This window comes from Pungitius pungitius, chromosome 20, assembly GCF_949316345.1.
Source record: "Pungitius pungitius chromosome 20, fPunPun2.1, whole genome shotgun sequence".
In the NCBI taxonomy this organism is placed as follows: domain Eukaryota; kingdom Metazoa; phylum Chordata; class Actinopteri; order Perciformes; family Gasterosteidae; genus Pungitius; species Pungitius pungitius.
This window is the reverse complement of record NC_084919.1, coordinates 11,805,641-11,829,908: the sequence shown is the minus strand read 5'-3', so window position 1 is coordinate 11,829,908 and position 24,268 is coordinate 11,805,641. Positions and strand designations below refer to the sequence as shown.

Here is a 24,268-nt window from a genome sequence, read left to right as displayed (position 1 = left end):
TGAACAATGACCCGAAGTATTCTGCAAAAGCAACCAGAGAGTCTTTTAAGGCAAAGAAGTGGAATGTTCTGCAATGGCCAAGTCAATCGCCTGACTCGAATCCATCTGAGCATGCATTTCACCAGCTGAGGACAGAGCTGGAGGGAAGAGGCCTGGCAGAGCATCATCGTCGATGAAACCCAGATGTCTTTGGCTTCCAGACTTCACGCTGTGTTACTTTGTCTAATTACTTGTGGTCCCTTCAAAAGGGAGGACATGTATATATAATTGTTCGTACTTGCACTGAAGTATCGATATGTCTGCGATGGCATGAAGTTGTTGGACCAGTCAGATCTCTGATGACCTCCAGGAGGTCTGAGCTCGGTTTGCACTCAGCAACAGTCCTATTTGTTCATGTTACCGATGGCACGTTTAGGGTAATGATTGCCATTATTGGAAAAATATATATAATTTATAAATGAAAACATATCCTGTTGAAAATGTTCATGCTGACAAAAGTATAATTCCACCTTTGAGTTTGTATTTCACCGTTCAAACCATTACACAGACTCACTTTCACATAACTGCAGAAATGGATTCACAACGCTCTTTTGCCTCTGAGCAGAACAAAAGGCAGAACATTTAGGGGGATGACAACTGACATTACATTGTTAAAAGACAAAGAAGTGCAATCATTTACAACAGCATCACTCATCTATTTGAAAGGCCTGTTGGTAGTCGGGCGTCATTATGTTTAAATACCATGTGTGCCAAATTTGTTTTCGTTGTTGCAGTAATAAAGGCGTGATCCGTAAATCCAATCCAATTAGTCATGTTATCAACGTGAAACTAATGCAACTTCAAATGGACTGAAATGTACAGATTAGCCCTTCAACACAAGATCAAATATCAATTACAAGAGCCAAGTTAGAAAAGTAAAACATTCCCTAAACACTGATATACACAAAGTCATTTTACATTTATCATTTGAGAGGTAAGAAATCCAACAGAATCAGTAAAACATATTTGTTAAACAATGGATTACTTTGAAATGTGTATGCCCACATTATGGCCTTTACATACAGTGCAAGTGAGCAATAGAATAAAGGAGGATTACAAAAAAGTTAACTTGCCTTGAAAGGACATTTTCCTGTCCCTAAATTAAAAAAAAAAAAGACAGAATCTATGAACATGCAAATATTTTCTTCATTTGAAACATGACAGCCACTACACAGAGGAGGGCAGCATGAGGACAGCTACCAATAATTCTTTCACCGTACATATTGGCATGTGAGTATTAAAGGAGTCCTCCACCCACTTAGCATGGCACCACTATGACGTCATTGGACTCATGGACGACAATTTCCAAATGGAGGCAGCAGAACCACAGGCGTCATCTTTTTTATTCCAGACATTCTTCTTCCTCTAATGTAATCTGGCACCTGCATTACCCAGAATGCATCTTGACCACAGACAGTATTTTTGGTGTGTTATGTCAGTAGCACTACTTTCTAACTTCAAGTAGCCTTTAGTTCCAGAACTACAGTCTTTAGAAAATCCCAGTGACATTTATTTGAGGAAAGATTGTCAGCCTTTGTGGAGCTCCCTTCTGGAGCAACGTCACAATTTGAACATTGTAAGAACACGCCAAGAACACGCCAGATTTCTTTTCTGTAATAATCAGGAACAGAAGTGTAAGTGCTGCCTTTGGCTCAGCTAAGTGTTCACCAACATCGATTTTTTCAACACAAAAATCACATGCAGCACTTCATGCTGAAGACGACCACGGACTAAAGTACACATCAAGAAAATCATCACATGGGGACAAAAGCAATACATCTGTTCTATAATAGTATTTTTCCGCATCAAGTCATTTTATTGTTGGCGTTTGGGTTTTGTCCGCCCCAGTACAGCTTGTCGTTGCCTCTCCTCCTCCTCCTCCACTGGCAGAGCAGAAGCATGCGGAAGGTCTTCTGAAAGGTCTTGTTGCACAGCGCGTAGCACATGGGGTTGATGGTGCTGTTGACGTAGCACAGCCAGTAGCCCAGGTGCCACAGGGACGGGGGGATGCATTTTTCACAGAAAGTGGAAATGAGCACCATGATGTTGTATGGCGTCCACGTGAGGATGAAAGCCAGCAGAATGGCGCTGAGAGTCTGGGCCGCCTTCTTCTCCTTCACAAGCACCATCCTCTTCCTCTTGGTGATCTGGTTCTTCAGGACGGGGTCAATGGGTTTGGAGGTGGTGGAGGGGGTAGGGGAGGCCGTTTGGGTGGGCTCTTCTGCTTTGGGCAGGCAGGGCGCGGAAGTCATTGCTTTGCCGTTTTTGCCCTTTGAGCTAGAGCCAGGTTTAAATTTATAAGAGATGTGTTTTTTACTACTCTTCTTTTCAGGAGTGGAAAAGTATAGATCCTCTGTATAGTCACTCACTTGTCCATTCTTATTACTTTGCCCACTACCTTGCTCTTCGAAAGATCTCTGTGGGGTTTCTATTGAAACATGCTGCTCCTCCTCTTCAGATGAAGAGTAGCTGTTGTAGGAAGTGATTTGATCTGCTTTCACCCATGCCTCATCTGATCTGGTGGTCATTTTAGTAGCATTGCTCTGGTTAGACGAGGACCAGGAGGCCTGACTCAGGTCTCGCCTCTCTCTGGTAAAATGAAAGCAAGAATGAATGGTAGTTTTCTGGGGTTTAGTGCCTTCTAGAACATTTTCAGTAGCCAGGCCTTGTAGCTCAGCCAAATCTTTGGTGCGTCTCTGCGTTTCCTTGTAGATCCTACAGTAGAGGATGGTCATAACAGAGACAGGGATATAGAAAGCAGCAATGGCTGTGCCAAATGTGATCACGGGCTGTGTTAAAAACTGGATGTGGCACTCGTTAGGAAGCAAGCTTCTCTCTCCTGCAATGTATTGCCAGCACAGAATGGGTGGCGCCCAAAGGACAAATGACACCAGCCATGCAAGGCCAATCATGATGGCAGCTCTCTTTGGAGTCCTTTTAGCCCTGTAAGTTAACGGCCTTGTAATGGAGAAGTATCTGTCAAAGCTGATGACAAGTAAGTTCATAACTGAAGCATTGCTGGCAACATAATCCACTGCTAGCCACAGATCACATGCGACGTTTCCCAAGGACCAGTAACCCATAAGGATATATGTGGTGTATAAGTTCATTGACAAAACTCCAATGATGAGGTCAGCGAAAGCCAGACTGAGTAGGTAGTAGTTGTTAACAGTCTTCAGCTGGCTGTTGACTTTGAAGGACAGCAAAACCAGCACGTTACCCACAACAGTTATCAAGCTGACAACTGCTGATACTGTAGCGATAGTAATAACTTCCCAAACATTGTGAGAAGCCACCTGGACATGTGATGCGTTGGCAAGAGTGCTGTTTGAAGAGTCCACTTCCATAATGTTATCTCTCTGTGTTACTGTTGACAGGTCAGAAAGGGGTACCAGTTTGTGGCTCCATTAAGAGGTTTCCTGAAATGAAAAGAAAAAATGTTTTTTTAAAAATAAAACCTCTCTCTCTCTCTCTCTCTCTAAATATGTGTATATATTGTCATTCAATTCTGAAATGTAAAATCATTTTCTATTTGACTCGGAACGATCAAACGCTATGTCTGTCGTCGGACACCATTCAACGTAACACTCATTTCCTTTCATGTTGAACGTGTCACGTGCTAAACTGTCCGGCCACAATTGACAGCAATGGACACCAGACCGAGCGCAGTCAGAGGAGGCAGTTGGAGAAGGGGCGGCCGAGGTGGAAGCAACAGCGAAACTGCCGGTGGTGAACACCGGGGCAGAGGGAGAGGAGGCTACCACCGTGGCCGGGGTAAAAGAGACCACTACCGCGGCCGTGGACGCGGCGGGAGCGGCCCCCCAGCGGACTTCCAACACCGGGTGAGCGAGAAGTTAACGTTATGTCCCGGGCTGCCCCCCATATGTCGCTCTACCAGACGTCTCCCCCCCAACACACACACTCAAAGACAAGAGAAGCCTCCGTAGCTGGTGGCTAATCGAGCGGTGATTCACACAATAGAAACAGCCAAGTTACAGCACACGTGCTGTTTGATTACTGTGCATTACAGAAGTGGGGCTGCCGCGGCACACTGCTGCGCATGCGCATTTCACATAAAGGGTTCCAGTCAACGTGCAGTTTTATGCTTTGATATTAAAGCGTTCATCTTCATTTCCACTAATGTCACTAACTTTTTTGTTGGAATTTTGTGACCGTCGCGATTCACCATGACCACACCAAGCAAAGGCTGTCCTGGCTATATTATTTAAAATTATTACTTCAAGTCGCATTAAATCAATCACAGTGAATAACTTTCGAGAAAATTGTGAATAAATGCATGTGCAGGCCTCACAAAAATGAAGAGGCCTCTGGAAACTTGCCCAGGGTGTTGAACGCTGGAAAGTGTAAAATGAAAAGAAACCAGGCTGTGATTAAAGACTTCCCCTGTGTTTTATCCTTAGGAGACACTGACTTGTTCCTTTAATCTACACTTCCAGAGTATGTTGCTTACAGACTACTCTAAACTTTCCGTTACTTCAAATAATGTATTGATTAAGCATGTAGCCATATAGGTCTCTTCAAAGTCTTCATCATCAACACTTGGTTATGGAGGTGACTTTTTACACCTGCTATTGTGTTTTTTAAGGAAGGTCTTTGTGTGAAGATAAACAGAGTTCATAACTAACAAGTTTCGATGAATTAGCCTGAGGATGCGTGATCATAATATTTCATGCATTTCTGAAAGTATTGACATTTTATTTGATCAATTTAGATGGAACCAGGAAGGCTGAATTGTTGCCTTTATTGTCGTATTTGAAAGCATGTTATTGAAGTGCAGATGAACGTGACTCCGACTGCAGGGTTTATTGCTCAACAATATGGTGTTGAAAGCCATTTTCATTTTGGATTATTCCAAAGGCAGAATACAAGGCGCTGGGAATGCAGACCGTGTTTTTCATCCACTACAGCCCTGACTAGGATGCTCTGTTAGTTGATGCTCCGGCCATGGCAACTAAGCTACATAACTATAAGGGGAAAACAATGGGGGCTCTTTGATTGCAATCATATGAATCTCCTTTGAAACAGGCCCCTTGATTGCAATCATGACAAATTCCCATTAATGGATCCATCACTGCCATGGAGGCTTTGATGATATTGTTGAAAAAAAAAAAGGATTTTGACAGGATACTGGCAAAACTGAACATGCTTTGTCCGTCTCGCACATTTTCATGACAACCGTGGTAAAGGTTTGCAGACATGTGACGGAACAAAAAGAAATGTACGCCTAAAAATTCAATTAGTTTAGTTTTGAATGTGTATTCTTTGTCACACAATGAGACGGGCCATTTACCTTGACCGATTTTGTTAATAGCTATCAATTATGAACAAGGTTTATGTGTTAATGACAACTTTAAAAATTCTCCTTTTATATATACTTTGTGGGGTGTTATTGGGGAAAATATTAAGTTACTAAGGGTAGGTGGCTTTAAAAACGACTCTTTTTCATATTTGTAAAAATGAAACCCAACATTTCAGAATTTGAATCTGCCATGTTTGTGAGGTCTGTATAATCTACACCAAGTGAATGATGTCTGGACATTATTACATTATCAAAATAAAGTTTTGTGTAAGGGAAGATGGCGTCTTTTTGAGCTTACATGCCGGTAGGTGCACAAACTGTACGTTTCTCCATCGACTCGGATGGGGAGATGGTACGGGAGACGTTTGTAAAAAATGTTCTGAGGTCATAGTAGTTTTTGGTCCTGTTTAATGTTCAATTAAATAACAATTGAGTGTATTTTTGTGATCATTTTCACCCACCACCTGAAAATAACAATTGTATTTATTTTTAATTCATTCAGATTATTTTCTATCTTATTTGTTTTTTTCTGTAAAACATTTACTTCTTTTAAAATAATTATTTTAATTTTTGGAACAAGCTATTTTGACACATTACTTGATCTGCAAAACAGAGTTTCCGTCAGTCGTTTAATCAGTTATTTCTGAATTGGATTTAGGGCCATGGCTGTTTGAACTTTTGGTCCTCTACGCTTTTAAATGAGAAATTATTGAATCATGGTGCAAGCCATTTTTGAAACCGTTTGATTATTGTTTTTAAGTATTTGGTTTTATTTCCCAGCCTTTTTAGGTTAGACTGTTGGGCTGCACCAGTATTCCCATTTGTTTGCCTAAATCCCACATTCCTCACAGTGCATCCTCTTCTTTCAGGACGAAGGAGAAGATGAAGGAGACAACTTTCAGGAGGAAGTCGACAGGAAGGAGGTTTTCTCCAAGAGGAAACTGGCGTCAAACTGGGACCGTTATGAGGCATCAGAGAAGCAGGAGCCTGATGATGAGGACACGCCCGCTCAGAGAGGAACAGACTACCACCTCCTACTGGAGTCCGCAGGTAAGAACCCACCAAAAAGACTCCTGCAGGGCACCTCTTCTGTCCTCTTTTGACGAGGGGGGGGGGAGACGACGACAAGTCACCAAGCCCCAAGACACAAACTTGTGTCTTGGGGCTTGGGTGTGTATCCATCACAACAAAGATATTCATTCCATTACACGTCTGCATTTGCTGCCACACCATTTTGCTGTAGTGTGAAGAAATGCATGAAGGCTCAGTTCTTCTGATCAATAATAATGACTGGATAAAATGGACAGTACATTGGTCTTCATGAATGTGTATTTACTCTCAATTTGGGTATTGGCCTCTGAAGTAACAACATGTAGGATTTACTGGTGTTTTTCTTTAGTTGTCCCTGTATCCTTATTAGTCAGGAAATGTCTGTGTTTTGACTTGGTTTGCTAATTTCAGCCTCAGTGGTATTTCTTTCAGCACATCTCTGTTCTTTCCCCAAAAGAGCACAAGTAGAAAGCCCAATGTTGTCTTGTTTTTTCATTTTTTGGACAGTTTAGCAGACCACAATGAGTCACATTTTGCAGAAATTGCTTCGCCGGTTGACTTTTTAGTGAAGTATTTTTCCAGTTTTATTAACTGTGGTTTAAAGTATTACACTAGCACACTGACTTTAGTTATTCATTAACAAACAACCAACAGTTGTTTTTCTATTTTATAATGAAGTATAATTGCACTTTAAAGTATAGCATTTTGATTTTACTTTGCGTATCTTATGTTTCTTGTGGGTCTCGTCTGTGATTTGATAGCGGTGGCTCATAGTGACAAACGCAAATCTAATTAGCAGTTTCCTTCGGATCTATTGGTCATTTGAGTGGACCACCGCTTTGCGTTGTTGTTTAATCTCACAGCTCAGTGTAGTTAAAGACCAGTTAACCTTTCTGATGAACCAAGTACCATAACATAATGCAACACCTGTCTGATCCGGCTGTCTGATTAGGTTCCATTGACGCTGTTGTTTTCCCCCCACATCCAGGAGTTGAACCCGACACTCTGTGGCGGCCTTGCTTGTGTTTTTTTTGCATGAAGTTACAATGCCATTATTATCTCCGGCTGAGTGTTTAGGCAGCTCGAGGGTTTCCAGAGGATTTTTTGTTTGATTTCTCTCACGCTATTAGCACGTTGGAGAGTGTTGCAGCGCCGCGTCTCTCCCCACTTCTCCTGTAGCGCGGATGCCAAAGGTTCTCCAGTGAGTTGTTTTACTCGTATCCCTTGTCTCTGTGTTTTGCCCACATTGTCAGATTAGTCATGCCGTAACAGCAAGAGGCTGGCGCTCTCTAGAGGATACTTAATTGGACGTGGGAGGCGATGCTTTCAAGAGCCGTTTTCCCGGCCAATTAAGGTAGCTGTTGAATCAGGAATCTGCCACAGAAACCTCCCCTTTCCTCCCCTGGCTTAAGTAATAGTACACAAGTTCTTATTGGGGAGTTTTATTTTGCCCTCTTCATTTTTTGTATCAAAGGTGTCAAAGTATTTAGGCTGTTGTGTTGACAGGATGCACAGGTCAGAAGTGTGTGCAGATGTTGTGCATTTTAGGATGGAAATGATTCTGAGCAGTGCTTTTGAACCTTTTTGTGATGCAAGTCCTTAAAGGAGTAAGCATCTCGGAGCAGAGCTAGTTTAGGTATATATTATGGGCTGATTTTTACAAGATTGTAATCAAATTTAGATTCAGCTTTCATACGGATTGCTGCCTAAAAAGACACTTTTTAGCCGAATTTTGTTGTCCACTGTTGAGCGCCGAGCACATACGAACAACCTAAAACAAAGCCCTATAAATATATATCTGTGTGGGCGGAACTGTTTTGTTCTACCTGACCTGAAAGAATTGAAGGTTGGTCAAAGTGAGACAGACCAACTTTTCAAAAGGAGATGTTCAAAGCTGAAACTAACAGAAAATTGATCTGATACAATTCTAATTATTGTGTTTATTCTTTTTATGCTGAATGTCTCTTGTCATTCAGATATGACAAGTTGATGCAGTGTGGTTTCAGCCACAAAGAAGCAGGCCATCTCCTGGTTCAAATTAAGTTATATTAACAAGCAAAAGAGCACACCTTTCCTTAATTTGATGTACTCTTCATTAGAGTCAGTGCATTGACTCAAACTCTTATTTTGTGGCTGAAGTTTCTGGCTGAGTGCTGAATAGCTCATTAAACTAATCACTGTCATCAGCTCCTCTTCCTGCACGCGGAGGGAAATCCGTAAACATTTGCCGTCTTCAACAATTGTCTTTCCACACTTGGGTTCCCAATTTGAGGAGGTACCAGAGAGCAAGAATGACAATTTCCGGCTGATTAGAGAGAAATGATTAAAGTTACTTTGATACTGGGAAGAGCTGCTGTCCACGACGGCTTCACGACTCCACTGCCAGCTTGAACAGATGGAGAGGGATGTCTGGGAGAAAAGCTTGCTGAGGCTTTACATGCCAATTTCATGAGCATTTAATTCAATAATGTAAATCTGGCTGTGAATGAAGCATTCAGCATCATAAGTATTTATACTTTTGGTCCTGAAAAAGACTTTGAATACAGATCTTGGACTTTTTCATTGTAGCTTTTCTAGTTTTATTTCAGTAAAACATTTGAGTACATTTTCCGTCACTATACTAATATTGCAGTCTAAGCATCCCACTCCTTTCATTCTTACTCTCTACCTAAGAAGCTCTAGTGCACATTCTGTCACTGCTGTTTATATAATCTCCATTTATATAACCTCAGTCGGTTTATATTTAAATTTAAATTTCACTCATGTGTCCAAGTGCAGTTGCGGCAGCAGTGAATCCCTCTAAGAGCATTTGCGACCTCATCTATTTGTGTATCGATGTATTATTTTATACAGTACAAATTAATGCTCAAGAACAGAAAACACAAGCTGAAAGGTCCATAAAGACATCTACCTTTTCATTTAATTTCTATTTTCAAATATATAATTAAGTCATCAGACCAGTCGGTGGATGACTTTCTGTTTGCGAAGGCTTAATTGAAATTCTCTACTGTACTGGCCGTGATTAGGAAAAATGGAGCCTTATACAGGGAATGAATGTAAACAGTGTTTGATTTGAATCGAAGGTCATGTTGATTTCTGTCGTCCTGCGGCCCCATAGACGGCGATTGTGTGGCCCCACTGTCCAAACATCCCAAGTGCTTTTACCTGTTCTGATTTGAAGGCAATGATTCGTTTTCAAGGATGAGACCGAGGTGCTTTTGATTGATTTTTTTTTTTTTCTTTTGCCTTGACTGGTGCTTTCAGAAGCTGCTTTTGTACAGGACGCTTTTCATCCAATAGGAATTTTTTGTATTGAATGAATCCAAATACATCGAGCCGCCATCAAGCCTTAAGGAATGAATGTGTGTCAACGATGCTTTTTACCCAAAGGTGATTCTTATTTTGTCTTGTCTCAGGCCTCGCATTGTTGGGGGTTGATTGCACGGTTGCCAGGGGTAATGATTGCAGATGGTGCAATCTTCGGCTTCTGTGTGCGTGTGTGTCCATGCGCCTGTATGACTTGGGGGAATTGTCGGGCACTATTTACATCCTAACACGGTCGTCTATCTGTGCACATTAATAAAAGGATCCATCCTCCTCCCCCGCAGCCGTAGTTTACCGAGGCTGCTAATGGCCACCTATCAAGGCTCAATCATGATGAGACAAAAGGAAATCGCATTAGAGCTTCAGTGGTTCAGCTAACTAGATTGACAAACACAAAGACGTTTTCCTAACCAAGATGAGTAGTCCCAATCATGCCATTAATTTATATGTTCCGGTGTCGTTATGGATACTTGATTATCCATAGAGACCGGAGGAGGATGGCGTCAAAGCAGAGGAATGAAGCTGTTAGTGTGCTGCTTGTCTAAAACAGGAAACAAAGTGTTACTGGCGGTTTGTTTCCCTGTGATTGTTGATCGGGACGACGACGACGCCGGTGGAGGATGGCGGGAGGTCAAGTAAAGCATCGGGGGGGCGGGGGGGGGGGGGGGGGGGGGGGGGGGGGGTCATCATCAACACTTTTGTTGAGCTCATCCGACCGATTCGACACAACAGGCTTTATTTCAGACCTGCAATCATTTCCCTCTTTCATGATGAACTATTCCATATAAAATGTCTCAATGCTGAGGATAAAAAGGAGAGAAAAAAAATGCCATTTGAATTTTCATAGAGCCGTCGGTCAAGACAGTTAATTTACAAATTAAATTAGTGCTGCAACCTCTAGTATTTTATAAAATCTGGTTTTTTTTGTCTGTTGTTGGAAAGGATACTTAACCCAAATTAGTCAATAATAATTAAAAAAAACAATTGTCGGCTGCAGGAAATGAGCAAGTCTCCAACAAGTGTGTTTTTAGTATCATTTCTTTCTGAAAAATGGCTGAAATGGTAAAAAAAATCACAGAAATAACTGCTTCAAAATTTCCAAATAATCTTCTAATGTCTTGTTGTTTTAGTTCAGTTAAATCGTCTCTTGATGAAAATCACACTTTTGTATCACCAAGCCTGCAGCGATATGAGCGATTCGATGCAAGTCATGTGACTTTTCATCCAGAGGGTTTTTAACTTAAATCAGGTCTGCTTACTTCTTTCACATCAGACTTTCTCCTGAGCAAAAAAGAAACAAAGCACCAATACATGGCAATACCCAGCCTTTACAAAGTATTTGTAAAATGTGCATCAATTTAATAACCTTTTGTGAAGTGACTGTTTTGATTCCACATTGAACAAAATGTACCGTGAACTATAAAAGCACAGGTGACAACTGATGAACACCAGCACTTGTTCCATGATTCATTAATACAGTAACTCAGGGTTATATTTACTATTCAGTAATAGAAAATTCACAACGCTAGAATTTATACTAGGATTTTACTCAACAGCAGGTTGACATCTGCTCTTATGCTGTTTAATTTCCTGTCATAATAGCCACATTAAACGGAATTATACTCACCCTGTATGGCTCTGAAAAAGCCTGCTGCGTTAAATGGGTGTACGGCCGGCTCTTTGAAACCACTTTTCTCCTCTTACTCCCTCAGTCTGGCAGTTTAAAAAAAAGAAAAAAAAAGAAAAAGAAAAGCTTCTGTAGTTTTTTTTTTTTTTTTTTTTTTTTTTTTTTTTTAACAGTGTTGGCTTCACACCTTCCCTCACTGGTTCGCTCTTCCCCCTCGCTGACTTTTCCCCTGCTGTCCTCCTTTCTCCAACGAGGTGAAAAACACACTTGTCAAATACAGGTAGGTCATCACTCGGTCTCTCATCCTCATCAGTTGCTAAGTACGAGGCGCTTTGATGCAAACAAGTTTTTCCGGCATCGCCGTGTAGCACCCCGTCGCTCCCGAGCGGTCTGGTTTCTCTCTGAGACAAGATGGTAAATGCAACAGCTGTTCAGTGTCCATGTGACGGAGCTTGGGTGCCTTGCCGGTGCTGTACAGACCTTTTTCCACAGAACTCCTGGTCCTCAGCAGTGATCAAGTGAAGGTGTCTTCGTAGATCTTTCTCTTTCACCGAAAGTAAACCTCATCATCTTCTGGCGATTCGACGAAAGCGGCAAAAGTCGTCAGTTTCTCACTTCAAAAATTTAAGCGGCTCTCCTGGCAACGAAAGCCGCGTTGAGCGTCCGTGCTCCTCAAGGCTGCACAGATTCAAGGACCTCAGTTTCTCCTTACACGCTCCTGGTAAGGCTGCCGCACGCTGCTCCAATATGCAGATTTAACCGGGAGCCACTATCAGCGGAAATTCCCACATGGCCATAAGCCTCATGCTGTATACGAGCTCTGGGCAACATGTAGGAGAAGGAAGGAGGAGGAGGAGGAGGAGGGGGGAAGTAGGATGAGGGAGAGGAGGAGTCGGAGGAGGAGTCGCTGTGGGTGTCGGCAGCGGCTCAGATGGGGGCCTCTTGTTACTTCCAGCAGTCTTTATCGGAGAGGGAATTAAATTTAATTCACACAACTGCCGGCTGCATCACACTTTATGGGGACTTTATTAATCCCCAAAGTGTTAATCCCCTGCAGTGTTTCCCCCTAGGTATTCGACTTCAGGGGGGTGGGTGGTAATAGTCTGCCAAAGCCAACCGGGGAGGTGTTAGTCAGGGGGGGTGGTTTAATAGTCGGTCAAATGGTTCAGCAGACCGGGGGTTAGTCACTCTGGTGCTCTCTGCCCCGCTGCTGCAAGCTCACGCGGACATATTCGCGACATTCATCTCAGTGTGGAACGTCCGTGCATGGAAAAATAACAATAAAAATAAAAAATGTAATTTATATTGCCCTCTTTTTAAAAGTCGAGTAAGCGACTGTGGAGGTAGTCATTGGTGACTGGCCAGGTAATCTCTGTTGGTCTCAGGGCTCCTTTCCGTGTGGTACACAACCTTCACTGTTCAGATAAGCTTCAGCTGGAAATGCAAGAATAGAGGGTGCATTGACCTTCATACGCAAGCAGGAAACATATTTTCTCAGTGGCTGGAACGGACCGAGCGGAGAGAGAAAGATGTTTTTTGTGTAGCCTAGCAGGTGCAGCCGTTCTGGGGCTCGTGCTGATGTTGGATACATTTTTAAGAATACATAATATAATTACATAAACAATGTTGATACATTCTAATATAGAATAATACAGACACTCTGGTGGACAAAGGGAAATGTGACACTGTTTTTAAATGGTGTAGTGCAATTTGTTGGCACTCATCTATATATATATATATAAATTATAGTAGTGCTGGCAAACAAGTAAAATATTTAATCATGATTAATCACATTTATGTCATAGTTAACTAAAAATGTATCATAATTAATTACACATTTTTATCCATTCTAAATGTCCCTTTCCTTTTTTCTCCATATTTTAATATTCATTTTAATGCTCTTAACATGGAAAAGTGGATTGGCTTGCTTTATGCAAATGTTTTATTTTATTGAAAACCAACATTCCCAAAACCCTGAGTTATAAAATTATAAAGTGCACATTTCAGGTAAACAAAGGCTCAGCCTTTAGTGCAGTTAAACCATGGCTTAATATTTTCTTTTTTTCAAGATTGCTGTGAACAAAGCAGACCGGCCTCTTATTACAGAAACAATGAACCCTAACAGTTGGGTAACCATAAAATAAATAAAAGCTTAGCCTACTACTTTTTTGCTTTCAGCCAGCTACTCAAACAGACAAGCCTGTTGACATTTTCACACAAAAAACCCCAACAACAACAGAGGGACGCTAAAACAACCGAGGGACACATGTATCGACCCGCATGCTATATGATTTAAACAAGTCCAGTGACGGCTAAATGACACGAGTCGCAGGACGTGCGCACGCGTTGATTAGGTCGACTGCAGTGTCCACTTCATGGGTGGAGTAGGACTCTTTCCGGTGTGGAGGGGCGTAACCCCTGTCATAATGATGGGAAACACTTAACTGGCAGCGGTTACCAAAACACCGGCCAAATGACCCGTTTCAGGCTAAATGAGCAAATACAGAATCCAGTTGTGTTCATTTCTAAAGCCTCGCATTAAGACATAACTTTATATAACTCTGTGCTCCTTGCAGGTCTGTGTTGTGCCAGATTCTCAATAAAGTTAGAAAAAAACATTTACGGCAAACCCATGGTCATGAAGATACTCATTTAACGTGACATGGAATTTGGATGAGGAGGAGGGTCCATGTCGCTAAATACCCAACTGAGATCGGCTTGTGCCGACCACTTTATGCACCCGGCGTCACTGAGATGCGCCATCTGAAGGCGCATCTCAAAGAAAATTAATGGTAGATTTTTATGAGGGGCCGTTTAGGACTTAACTACTGAGACACACTCACGCACACGTGAGAGCATCTTACTAGTGTGCGTGAGAGCGCATCTCACTAGTGTGCGTGAGAGCGCATCTCACTAGTGTGCGTGAGAGCGCATCTCACTAGTGTGCGTGAGAGCGCATCTCACTAGTGTGCGTGAGAGCGCATCTCACTAGTGTGCGTGAGAGCGCATCTCACTAGTGTGCGTGAGAGCGCATCTCACTAGTGTGCGTGAGAGCGCATCTCACTAGTGTGCGTGAGAGCATCTCAGTTACACCAGAAGGCGGAAGCAAAGAGGGCTGGGTTTGAACAGCGCAAAGCACCAATCTTATGCTCTTCCTTATTTTGCTTTTAAGACTCTTCTTTCCTTGTGTAGGTCCACGTTTATAAATACTACCATATTGAAGTGACAGAATGTCATTTTAGGACCTTTTCAGACTAGAAATGAGTTGTTTAAGCAACATTTCTGCGGTTGGAAATCTGCTGTTTCACCACAACAAAGGTATTAACCCAAAAATGATTATAATAATGGAGAATTTGATGACCACTACTCTGCATCTTCCCGCCCCCTTAGCACACTCTGAAGAGCCACTATTTTTCCGGCTGCTTCAGGAGTGGCCTGAAAGTACCACAGCTCTTCATCCCCTCCATGTGGGATTGAACAGGTTGGATAGACTGGATACTGTGGATTTCTTTGAAACTGTTTTGCTTTCATGTTGAAATATCGTGTGTGTGTGTGTGTATTCCCGTGGACCTCTAAGGCGAGCTATTGACGATCAGGAGGACGCAAAGGATGTGACGCATGTCTGATGCATCCTGCAGACCGTTCACATAATGACGGACACGCACAGGCGGTGATTGCTCGTCATTGGTCAGAGAACAATACATACGTCTTCAATCTGAGCTGTGTTTATTCGGGTATTGTGAAAAGCAAATACTCAATGCTATGGGTTTATTTATTTTTGTGTAGTCTTTTTTTTAAAGAGAGGAGATGGCCGGTTGTTGAACCTCAGATTCATGAATGTGTCTTCCACCTTTTTAGGGAAAAACGTTACTAGTTGGAAGTGTGGAAACTTCCAGGTTATTCTTACTGCTTACAGCCGTTAGCTCTGTTAAAATATTGATATTTGCTATCCAGTTTTATCCACAGATGATGTATGATTGTGCTGCATTGTCAAAAAACCATTAATTCCCCAAACCTGAGCCAATTATTTTAATAGACTGCAGGTTTGAAAAGAAAAAAACAAATTAGTAATTTAATGGTGTGTTTCTGTGCTTCAATCAAAGGTAATTGTTTTGTGTGTGTCCCACCTCCCACTCTGTGTTCCTGTCTTGTGGTAAATAACAATGGAGGTGCTGATGATAATAACACATAAAGCTTTCCACCCGATGCATCACTGTCCTATCGGAGCGTTTTTGCGTTTATTATCAGCCGCTCGCTGCTCATTAGCTGTGACCAACCAAACAGTGGGCATCCAATTTAGTCAACAGACCTAATGGCTCAAACCAAGATGACCCTCGCTTCAAGTAACATTCAAAATGAGTTAAGACTACTTTAGTTTTCTTAGTTTAATTTACTTAAGTAATATTTCCTCCAATGCAGATAATACGGGATAAACAGCAGGATGGGCTTCTGGCCCCAAGATGAATGACAGTCATTAAACGGTAAAAATGTCTTCAGGGCATTTGTGCCTCACCGACATCTAGGCGGGAGATTTATCGCACTCAATGTCAACTTGCACAACAGTGGTGCCACATCACGTCCACACCATGTCCAATAATGAATTCAATATCCACCGATGGCACTTTTAATCACAGATGCACGTTGCTCTTGGTCTCCAGCGTTGCTGCAGCTTCCAAACTCCAGTTGGAAGAGTCCGTCGCCATCGAGTTTCACGTTTTTTTTATCACTTATTGACTGATATATCTGCCAATCCGTATTTATTAACAGGAGAAATGCTTTTTTTTAAAGGTTAGAAGGTGTATTTGATCTGTACAACTCCTCGAACTCTATAGAGAGATTCAGGGTCCTTTAAGTTATAGTCGATGTGAAGGCTTCACGCCTGGAATGGGGTTTGAGGTGATCCGTATACGGATCTTCTATGGCCTGTAAACTTGTCAGTAGTCCATTGAAATATCCGATGCTCCCCGTAATGATACTAATGGGCTTCTCACATCGTCAATAATCAATTGGAGCCTTCTTGTCATGGTCTTCATTTGGCAGTGAGCGAGAGATGTCGATATCCTACATGCTCCTCGTACAGGTGTCTCTGGTTCTTGATTATGAGGCTGTCTGGTAATTTGAGAGGTTTTTATTTTGAACCCATCCTCATTTTCTTTATGGCAGTTTTCCAGTCCAACAGCTTGGAGGAGCAGGATCAGAAGGGCTGTGTTCTTAAGATATTTTATTTTTTCATTGTGAGTTCTCCCCCAACTGAAATGGCTCGTCCAAAGCAGGCGATTTCTGATAACATGTCCTTTATTCAACCTCACCTTAAGGGACTGGAGCAACAAAATTAAGCTTAGTATCCTACCAGAAGAGCAAATAATTACCTGAATAGAATATGCTGTAACAATATACTAGGACATAGTTAGTAAAATAATGGCAATATTCTATTGTTGAATAAACAGCTGGATGTATTTGTATTCACTGTTGGAATGTTTAGGTAATTTGAATACCAGGCACCGAGGTTTATTCAAAGAATATAGTGAACATTGTCTCTGTAGCCACGAGCTCAACAGATGTTCCCACAATCCGTATTTGTCTTGTGTGTCTTACCCGGGTGGGGGGTGGGGGGTGGTGGTGGTGGCGGCGGCGGCGGCGTGTGTGTTTAGTGTCTTTGAGACTGTAGCATCATGACTCAGTCAGGTATGAGTGTCTCTTGATGAATTTACTACAAAAAGGCAGGAACTCTGGATTTCTGGAGTGAATTTATCAAACCAGGGGGTCTTCTCAGGATGTTGTGTTTGGTCTGTCACATTTCTTCAAAAGACTGAAACATTCACGCGTTGTGACAGTTTGGAGCTTCTTTTTTCCTCGGGTCTTTATTAAGCTGCCCATGTTTGCATTGTTCTTATCTTCCTGTAGCCTTTTGAGGATTTTTTGTAAAGAGATTAAAAAAAACGGGCTTTGCCTGTGAAAAGAAACTCATTTTTCCAATCAATTTAACAACTAAAACACACCAGGTGTGCAGGAAACATTTTCTCAGCATTTCTTTTTGCATGATGAATAATCACAAAACTATCTGGATCTGTGTTTTCAGACCATTCAGTGTTTCCTGCTAGCTTCACGCCATTGATCCGCTTCAAGCATGGCGTTGGTCAGTCCCAGCTGTTTAGCTCATCTATTCAGCTAACCTAATAGCTGAGGCTTCTTCTTGCATCCTCGTAATGAGGGACCCAGATGTGCCAGCACTCTCGCTGGTGGTTATTTCTGCCACGGGGGGGGCCAGCGCCGGGGGGCGCCACGTCGGCCTAAATCACACACGTGCTCTTTGCCTTCTGCACAGCGTCTCGTTCTCAAGGTTCGAGAGCAAGCGGACGTCTGGTAGCATCGAGTGAACAGTTTAGGAAAATGTTTGTTTTGATTCTTTTTTGTTGTTGCACGGTTTACGTCTTGACTCGGTCAGTGCACCCTGTTTATCATGATGTCACAAAGTCTGCTTGTGTCTATTGTAATTTTATTTTGTCACATCAGTTGCTTAATAACCCGCAATGCTTTTCCCCCTTAAAGTCGTTACCCTGCTAATCTATTTAGTTCAAAGCGCCACTGAGGTCCTTTTCTCTACCAAAATTCAATTTATTTGAAAATGTGAAGCAAATCTCCATGAAACAAAATAACTGGCGCCCGCCCCTCTTGACTATATCCACCTCATTTACTAGTGCCATCACTGGGGAGGCAGGCCGTTGGGTTTTTGAAGTTGCATTAGCAGATCAGTATGTGACAAGGGCTTCACGTGGTAATGTTGGTTAACTTCAAAGCCGAAAGCCTTTTTGTGTGGATTTCTAGGCACATCGAGCCTGTGACCGCTTTCGTATTTATTAGTTTGAATTTCCCTTCCCTGTCAAAACCACTTTAATTTCCATCCGAATAAAGGTTTCCACTGCTTTTGGCCTACACTTCAAATGCTTCTCTGCTGCTGTGCTGCTGTTATTCTTGTTGTTATTATTATTATAAGTGGCCAACACATTGACATGGATCTGTGTATACTGCACCGGCTCCGCATACTGCTTGTTGACACTGTTGATATCGCGCCTCCGTAAATTAATACGAAACGGCAAAAGCAACGCGGAATGCAGCCTAATGATTTCCAAGCAGAGCAAATAACGGGTGCTTCTATCACCTGTTTGTTTATGACGGATTACATCCCCGGCGTCCCAGCGTCTTTCCTCTCGACGCGCACACAACCCGTTTAATGAGAACCGGACCTCCGGTTGATTGGCGCTCTTCTGATTTGACTTTTTCAGCCTCCCGCAATCACCATTAAAAGTTAAGAGTAAATAGCTTCGGCCCTCTTTTATTGTCTCGCCTGGTTTGCTCTGGATTTTAATTGCAATTAGCACAGGCAGTGATTTATCGATGCACAGTGCGTTTGAGCGCGGGGCGCGGCGGGCTAATTGGTTTGGTTAAAACGGCGTGACAGCGAGTCACTGTGGCTCCGTGGGTCGCAACAAGTTCCTCTGAGCTTTTTCCTGCACGTCGGCTCACATCTTTCTTTCTATTATCTTTCCCTTCATCTTTCTCTAATTCCCATCCTGTCGCTCCTTAGTGCTTGCAAACTCCCATCAGACGGGATTTGTCGCTGAGGTAATAACACTCGATCAGTTGTTTTTTTTCTCGCTCCATCTTATCAAGAGCGGATCTTCCACGACAGCCGGTTTGAAAGGGAAGCAATCATTCACTGATCCCACGCCATTACAATGCTGCTAGAGGGAGGAGAGGAGGGAGGGGGGGGAAACGAGCTTATTCCTCTCCCCGGCAGGTAAAGTGTCAACATTTCACTGCTGGTGTCAGTAGAGACTGAGCAGCGGTGCTGCTGCTCCTCACGCGGTCCTCCTGTCTCTGGTCCCCCAAGGACATGCAGGCTGCACACAGCCAATGGACTCCGTCTGCGCAGTGCTGTATACTAAAGGTGCGGCTCGCCCAACAAGCGGGTGTGTGTGTGTGGGGGGGGCTGTCTGTCTGCACTACACCCAACAAGGCAGACAAAGATATTCAACAGAAAGGGGACAAACAATGCAAATTGTGACTTGGAGGCAAGATTCAACCTGCAGATGTGTTGATATTTTTTTTCTCAGAGAACGACTCGAAATGATTGCTAATTGTTCAAAGACGGGATTGTATTACAGGATAAAAGAGAACTTCACACCATTCATGTTGTTGGCACGCGTGCTCTTGTTGGCTGCTGTTGAGAAAACGTCAAGTAGAAACATCTTCAACCCCGTCATGCTGCTTGTGTGCATTTCATCCATTCATCACTCGCTTCTAGCTCGTCTTCTCTTGGTCCTGACTCGGTGCCACTGCTCCACAGTCTCACAAAGCAGAACAAGGGTGTCGGGCGGGAGGGGGGGGGGGGGGGGGGGGGTTGGTGGAGATGAACAACGGGTGAGATCAGAGCGGAACAGAAAACAGCGGCGAGGCCACGACGCCTCCAGAAATATAAAAGATGAGAGCGGTTGGAGCCATAGATAGCTCGGGCGGAGACCGGGTCACAAGCAAAAAAAAAAAAAAAAGCCTCATTCGAGGGGTTGAGCCAGCAAGATGTCAAGAGACAGGATACCACATCATGCAGAAGTTACACAATGCCAGCCGGGCCACTTGGAACAAAGCATGAGTAACGCTGTGTTCATGACTCACTGAGGCCAACGCGCTCAAACCATCGTTGGAGTTGGGAATGGATATTGAATCAGTTGCGTAGTCTGATGCCAGGAGCTTCACTTGATTTTTATTAACCACACTAATATTTAATTGAATTAACACACAGAACGTGAAAAGTTCAGCTGAAACAAGTTGATGTCTTTTTCTTTTCTTTTGTGATCAATCAGCTCACATTTGTCCCCCTCGTTCCAGTTCTGAGCTTCAACTTTGATGTGAAGGCTTTCTGTGTGATACCAGCACGTGTTCAGTGGAGTGGAGTTTGATTTTCTCTGAGCTTGGTGACTCGTGTGAGACTACAGGTGTAGCTCTGCACTTCAAAGTAGAAATCAGAGCAGGGTTTGAGTGTCTGCTTTGTTCTCGCCTTCATTCTTCCTCGCTCTCTTTTCTGTGTTCTGGAGGTTTGACTGAAGCTTTTCTCTTACCTCACCGGCAGCTGTTGCCATGGTTGTGTCGGCGCTCTGAATTACCTGGGATGGTTTTTCCCGGGATGCCACTGGCTGCAGGAGGCGGGCGGTTCTGTGAGACGAGTGAGTGGCAGATCGGTTCGGTTTTGGTGAATCCCTTCTGGGGAAAGTCTCGAACTGACCCCCCCGAAGCTGTTGCATTCACATTTGAAAGACTGTTGATGATGAGTCATAAATGACGGCCTAAGCAATAAAGGGATTCTTTAGTTCTGTTGTCATCTAAGAAAAGGGAAGTCTTTCTTCGAGGCAATTTACTGACGTTTTTGACAATAAGAGGAATCCGTGAACTAGTTATTGACTCTAAAATTGAAGTATCATTCATTGCTTGGTCAGAATAACCTGCTGAGATGTTATTTTACCTGCATCAGGTCAGAGTTTGGATTTATTTGGAGCAATTTTTTGTAACATTTCTTGTAATTAATTTAGGAAGGATCTTCAGGGTTAAAAATATCAGTAACGCCTTTACGAATGTTTATTGCTAATCGTTGATAGTTCCTGTAAGAATATTGGGTTGTTTTACCTCTTGGGGGGCGTGAATAAAATATAGATGTATTGGTGTATTTGAACAAGAGCATACGTAATGCTTTAATAGTTCTCTATCATCTATTAACATCTGTTAAATGTGAGGGGGAACGTCAGCCATCACATCAAGCTGACATTATCCCCCCGCCTCGCAGTCAGTGTGACCTCGATAACGCTTCTATTCATGAATGTTTTCTCAAGGCGTTAGACAGCAGAGACTCAGCCGCCGCGCAGCCTCTTCTTCTTGACCCCCCCCCCCACTCCCCCACTCACCGTGCAGCCAAGCAATCAAGGACAGCCGCAGATGGTGCCGAGCGTCTCTCACACAACAGAAAAGGAGAGGCTGCGACTGACTGCAGCTTCTCCGTCAGGTCTCCCGCTGACCGTCCATCTGTGCGTGGCAGACTGAGCCCGGTCTGCTGGGCTCCACCTTTGCACCGCTCCGCATCCCTCATACAGTGATTTATGCAAGTGGGCGTTGGTTTTCTGACTGAAAATGAAGTGCTTTAAAGTACAGCATTGTATGCCAAATACAAAGTTATGGCTTGTAAATATCTGGAAATAACAAATTGATTTAGTTAATATTTTGGGGCGGATTTGCATGTTGAGACTGTTTCTGTTTGCGCACTCATTTTTAAATCCACCTGAACATTTGTCTGTTAAAAATTCACTGCAGGATTACGGTGATACAATTTATCAATCTGGTCTAAAAGGTCCATTGATTTCAGCTCGGACCTTTGATGTCTTAGAGCAGCGTGATGCTTAATGATGTTTTCAGCGTTCTTTCATATGAACAACGTACCAATGAACCCTTAGCTGCCATTGGGCCTGAGCGATGCACCTTTTATGTGTTCACAAAGCAACGCTGCACCTTCTCAAGGTCAGAAATGCGTGTGAAATACAATCCTCTTCAGTAAAAAAAACACCAAGGACGGACTTTTTCTGTGGCCCTCAAACGCGTTTTAATGTTTATGAGTTATTCTCCACCTGGACGCAGCGATGTCCCTTTGAAGAAAGTATTTCTCTATGTCTGCACAAAGATGACTGTATTCACACTCGGCCCGTTATTCCACCCAGAATTACAACCCATGTCCACATGAGATTTTTTTTAATAGTGGTGCTTCACATCCGACACATCCGTCTGTGCGGAGCAGTTTTTTAATTCGATGTGTCCCGTGTTCTGACTGACGACTCCTCGCTGGCTTCATCTGGACAGCTCCCACTCCACCCTCCCCCAGTTTACATGTGTCTGTTTTCTTGATTAAAAACCGCGCTGTGGAAATTCTCTGCTGCGGCACTGCTGAAGCCGCTTTGTGATTAGTAATGATAGCACCTCGGTGCCTTTTGTAGTGGTGAGAGCCCTCAGCCGGGCGGTGTTTTGGAAGCAAAGCGGCGTCACGTATTTGGCTGCTTTAACTCTCGTACTGATGAACACTTTGCACAAAGTTATTAAGGGCTTTTCAGAGTAACACCGCTGCAGCATTTCAAGTGTGAGGGGCCTGTGGCTGTACTTCAGAGAAATGAATAATAACTAAGTGTTTTTTTTGTATTTAAACTGCAGCAGTCCTGTAGTAACAGTTGTGTGTCTTTCTCAGGGGATTGCTTCACTCAATTCCGGTTTTCAGAAGAAAAGGAATGGGAGATGGACTCTTCAGCCAGTCCGGTAAATCTATATCTTACACGATAAGCATTCTAGCTATGGACCCTCCCCGAAGGAGCAAAGAGCATTGGAACATTGATGACTCGCTTGTGACGGGTTTTGTAGAGACGGCCATGCTGATCCACTGTACGGTTGACGTCCGTGGGTTCGAATTAAAAATGTCATGTAACCAGAAAAGTAGCATTTGTTAAAACCACCATGACCTAAAACTTTTTTAAATGCATAAAAATATGCTGTTATTGCTTATTTAATCACATCTCTTTTTTAGGAATTGAATAATTTCCCTTTAGTTACTATACTCTATGTATTGTGTGCGATCAGATCTACACTCATGAGACAAGTACAACATGCATAATTAACGTAGTCTCTAAATTTAGGGGCTCATCCAAATAGATGGTGTGTGATTTCAGTTTGTTTCCATGTTGCCTCTGTAGATGTCTGCAGTGTTTGTGGACCTCCCGGCGCTCGCCGAGATCCTTCAACAGGTGCCTCTCCATCAGAGACTCAACCTGGAGGCTGAGCTGCTACAGGTGGGCAGTTTGATCGAATGTCCTGCACTGAGAAGAAAGAGAAAAAAAAGTCTAACCAATCACATTGTTTGGCTTTTCCTGACTCAGATCTCGACGCCATTAGAACTTCCCAGTGTGACCCTCCCAGTGAAGCAGGAGACGGCCAAAACGGCCACATTTACTCTTCCGTCGGCAGCTTTAAAAATAGCGTCGAGCTCAAACCCTCCAGTTTCCTCCAGTGCTGCAGAACCTCCGGTGGATGATGATGAGGAGCTGGACCAGCTGCTCAGTTTACAGAAACCAGTCTGGGACGAATCAGGAAGCCAATCAGTCAGCGTCGCAGATGAGAGTGCAGTTCCAAAGAGAGGTGAATATATTCTGCTCGCTTCACTTCAAATGCTCTACAGTATCTTGATTTGACATATTTAGAAATATGCTTATTTGCTCACTGTGGGGGTTATGAGAGGATTGATACTACAGCTGAGTTAGCTTAGCATAAACACTGTAATGGGAATGCTTAGTTAAGAAGTGTAATTTATACAAAATGAGACATTTGAACATACATGCTAGGACTTTAGTAACTTGTTAGGTCGCCTTTTCCCACATTGTTTTATCCTGCAGTGTGTGAGCGAGTGCAGGAGGACGTCCTTGTGTTGACAGAAGAGAAAATGGATGAGGTGAAAAATAACGATGTCAACCCTCCCGAGTCTGCTTCGGTCAGACCGGAAATGACTGAGGAGGACCTGGAGGACTGGCTCGACAGCATGATCTCCTGACCGGCACCCACCAGGGAAAGGACATAAGATCGGACTTTGTTTTCTTCAGGTCACTCCTGTGCTGTAGGAGAAATGTTACACAGTGCCACATTGTTTAGTCTAAGGAATGAAGAAATATAGAACTGTTGCTTAATTGCGCCAATCACTTTATTCATTTCCTCTGCTTCATCAATAATTGCAGTTTACCAAAGCTACTAATACATACAAATAGCCATACAATAGCAGTGATTTTGTCTTCACTAAATCCTTAAACTAGGACTTGTTTATTTTTTTCTATTTAGGG

The 24,268-nt window shown here is 43.0% G+C and overlaps 2 protein-coding genes across 2 annotated transcripts; one reads left to right on the top strand and one right to left on the bottom strand.

The window, feature by feature from the left end:
- Positions 1-1,645: 1,645 nt before the first annotated feature.
- Positions 1,646-12,172, bottom strand: chrm5b (cholinergic receptor, muscarinic 5b). The gene is made up of 2 exons (XM_037449844.2): positions 11,361-12,172; positions 1,646-3,458 (listed from the first exon to the last, which is right to left on the bottom strand). The coding sequence occupies exon 2, from the start codon at positions 3,384-3,386 to the stop codon at positions 1,845-1,847; it is 1,542 nt and encodes a 513-aa protein (XP_037305741.2). The 5' UTR covers positions 3,387-3,458; positions 11,361-12,172; the 3' UTR covers positions 1,646-1,844.
- Positions 3,621-24,114, top strand: aven (apoptosis, caspase activation inhibitor). The gene is made up of 6 exons (XM_037449845.2): positions 3,621-3,881; positions 6,229-6,409; positions 22,636-22,703; positions 23,135-23,230; positions 23,318-23,576; positions 23,831-24,114. The coding sequence occupies exons 1-6, from the start codon at positions 3,687-3,689 to the stop codon at positions 23,983-23,985; spliced, it is 954 nt and encodes a 317-aa protein (XP_037305742.2). The 5' UTR covers positions 3,621-3,686; the 3' UTR covers positions 23,986-24,114.
- Positions 24,115-24,268: the final 154 nt, after the last annotated feature.

Excerpts from the sequence above, each read along its gene's own strand:
- aven (XM_037449845.2), top strand. The coding sequence starts at position 3,687 with ATGGACACCAGACCGAGCGCAGTCAGAGGAGGCAGTTGGAGAAGGGGC. Across the intron at positions 6,410-22,635 it reads CCTCCTACTGGAGTCCGCAG|GGGATTGCTTCACTCAATTC; the intron begins GTAAGAACCCAC and ends TGTCTTTCTCAG. Across the intron at positions 23,577-23,830 it reads GAGTGCAGTTCCAAAGAGAG|TGTGTGAGCGAGTGCAGGAG; the intron begins GTGAATATATTC and ends TTTATCCTGCAG.
- chrm5b (XM_037449844.2), bottom strand. The coding sequence starts at position 3,386 with ATGGAAGTGGACTCTTCAAACAGCACTCTTGCCAACGCATCACATGTC.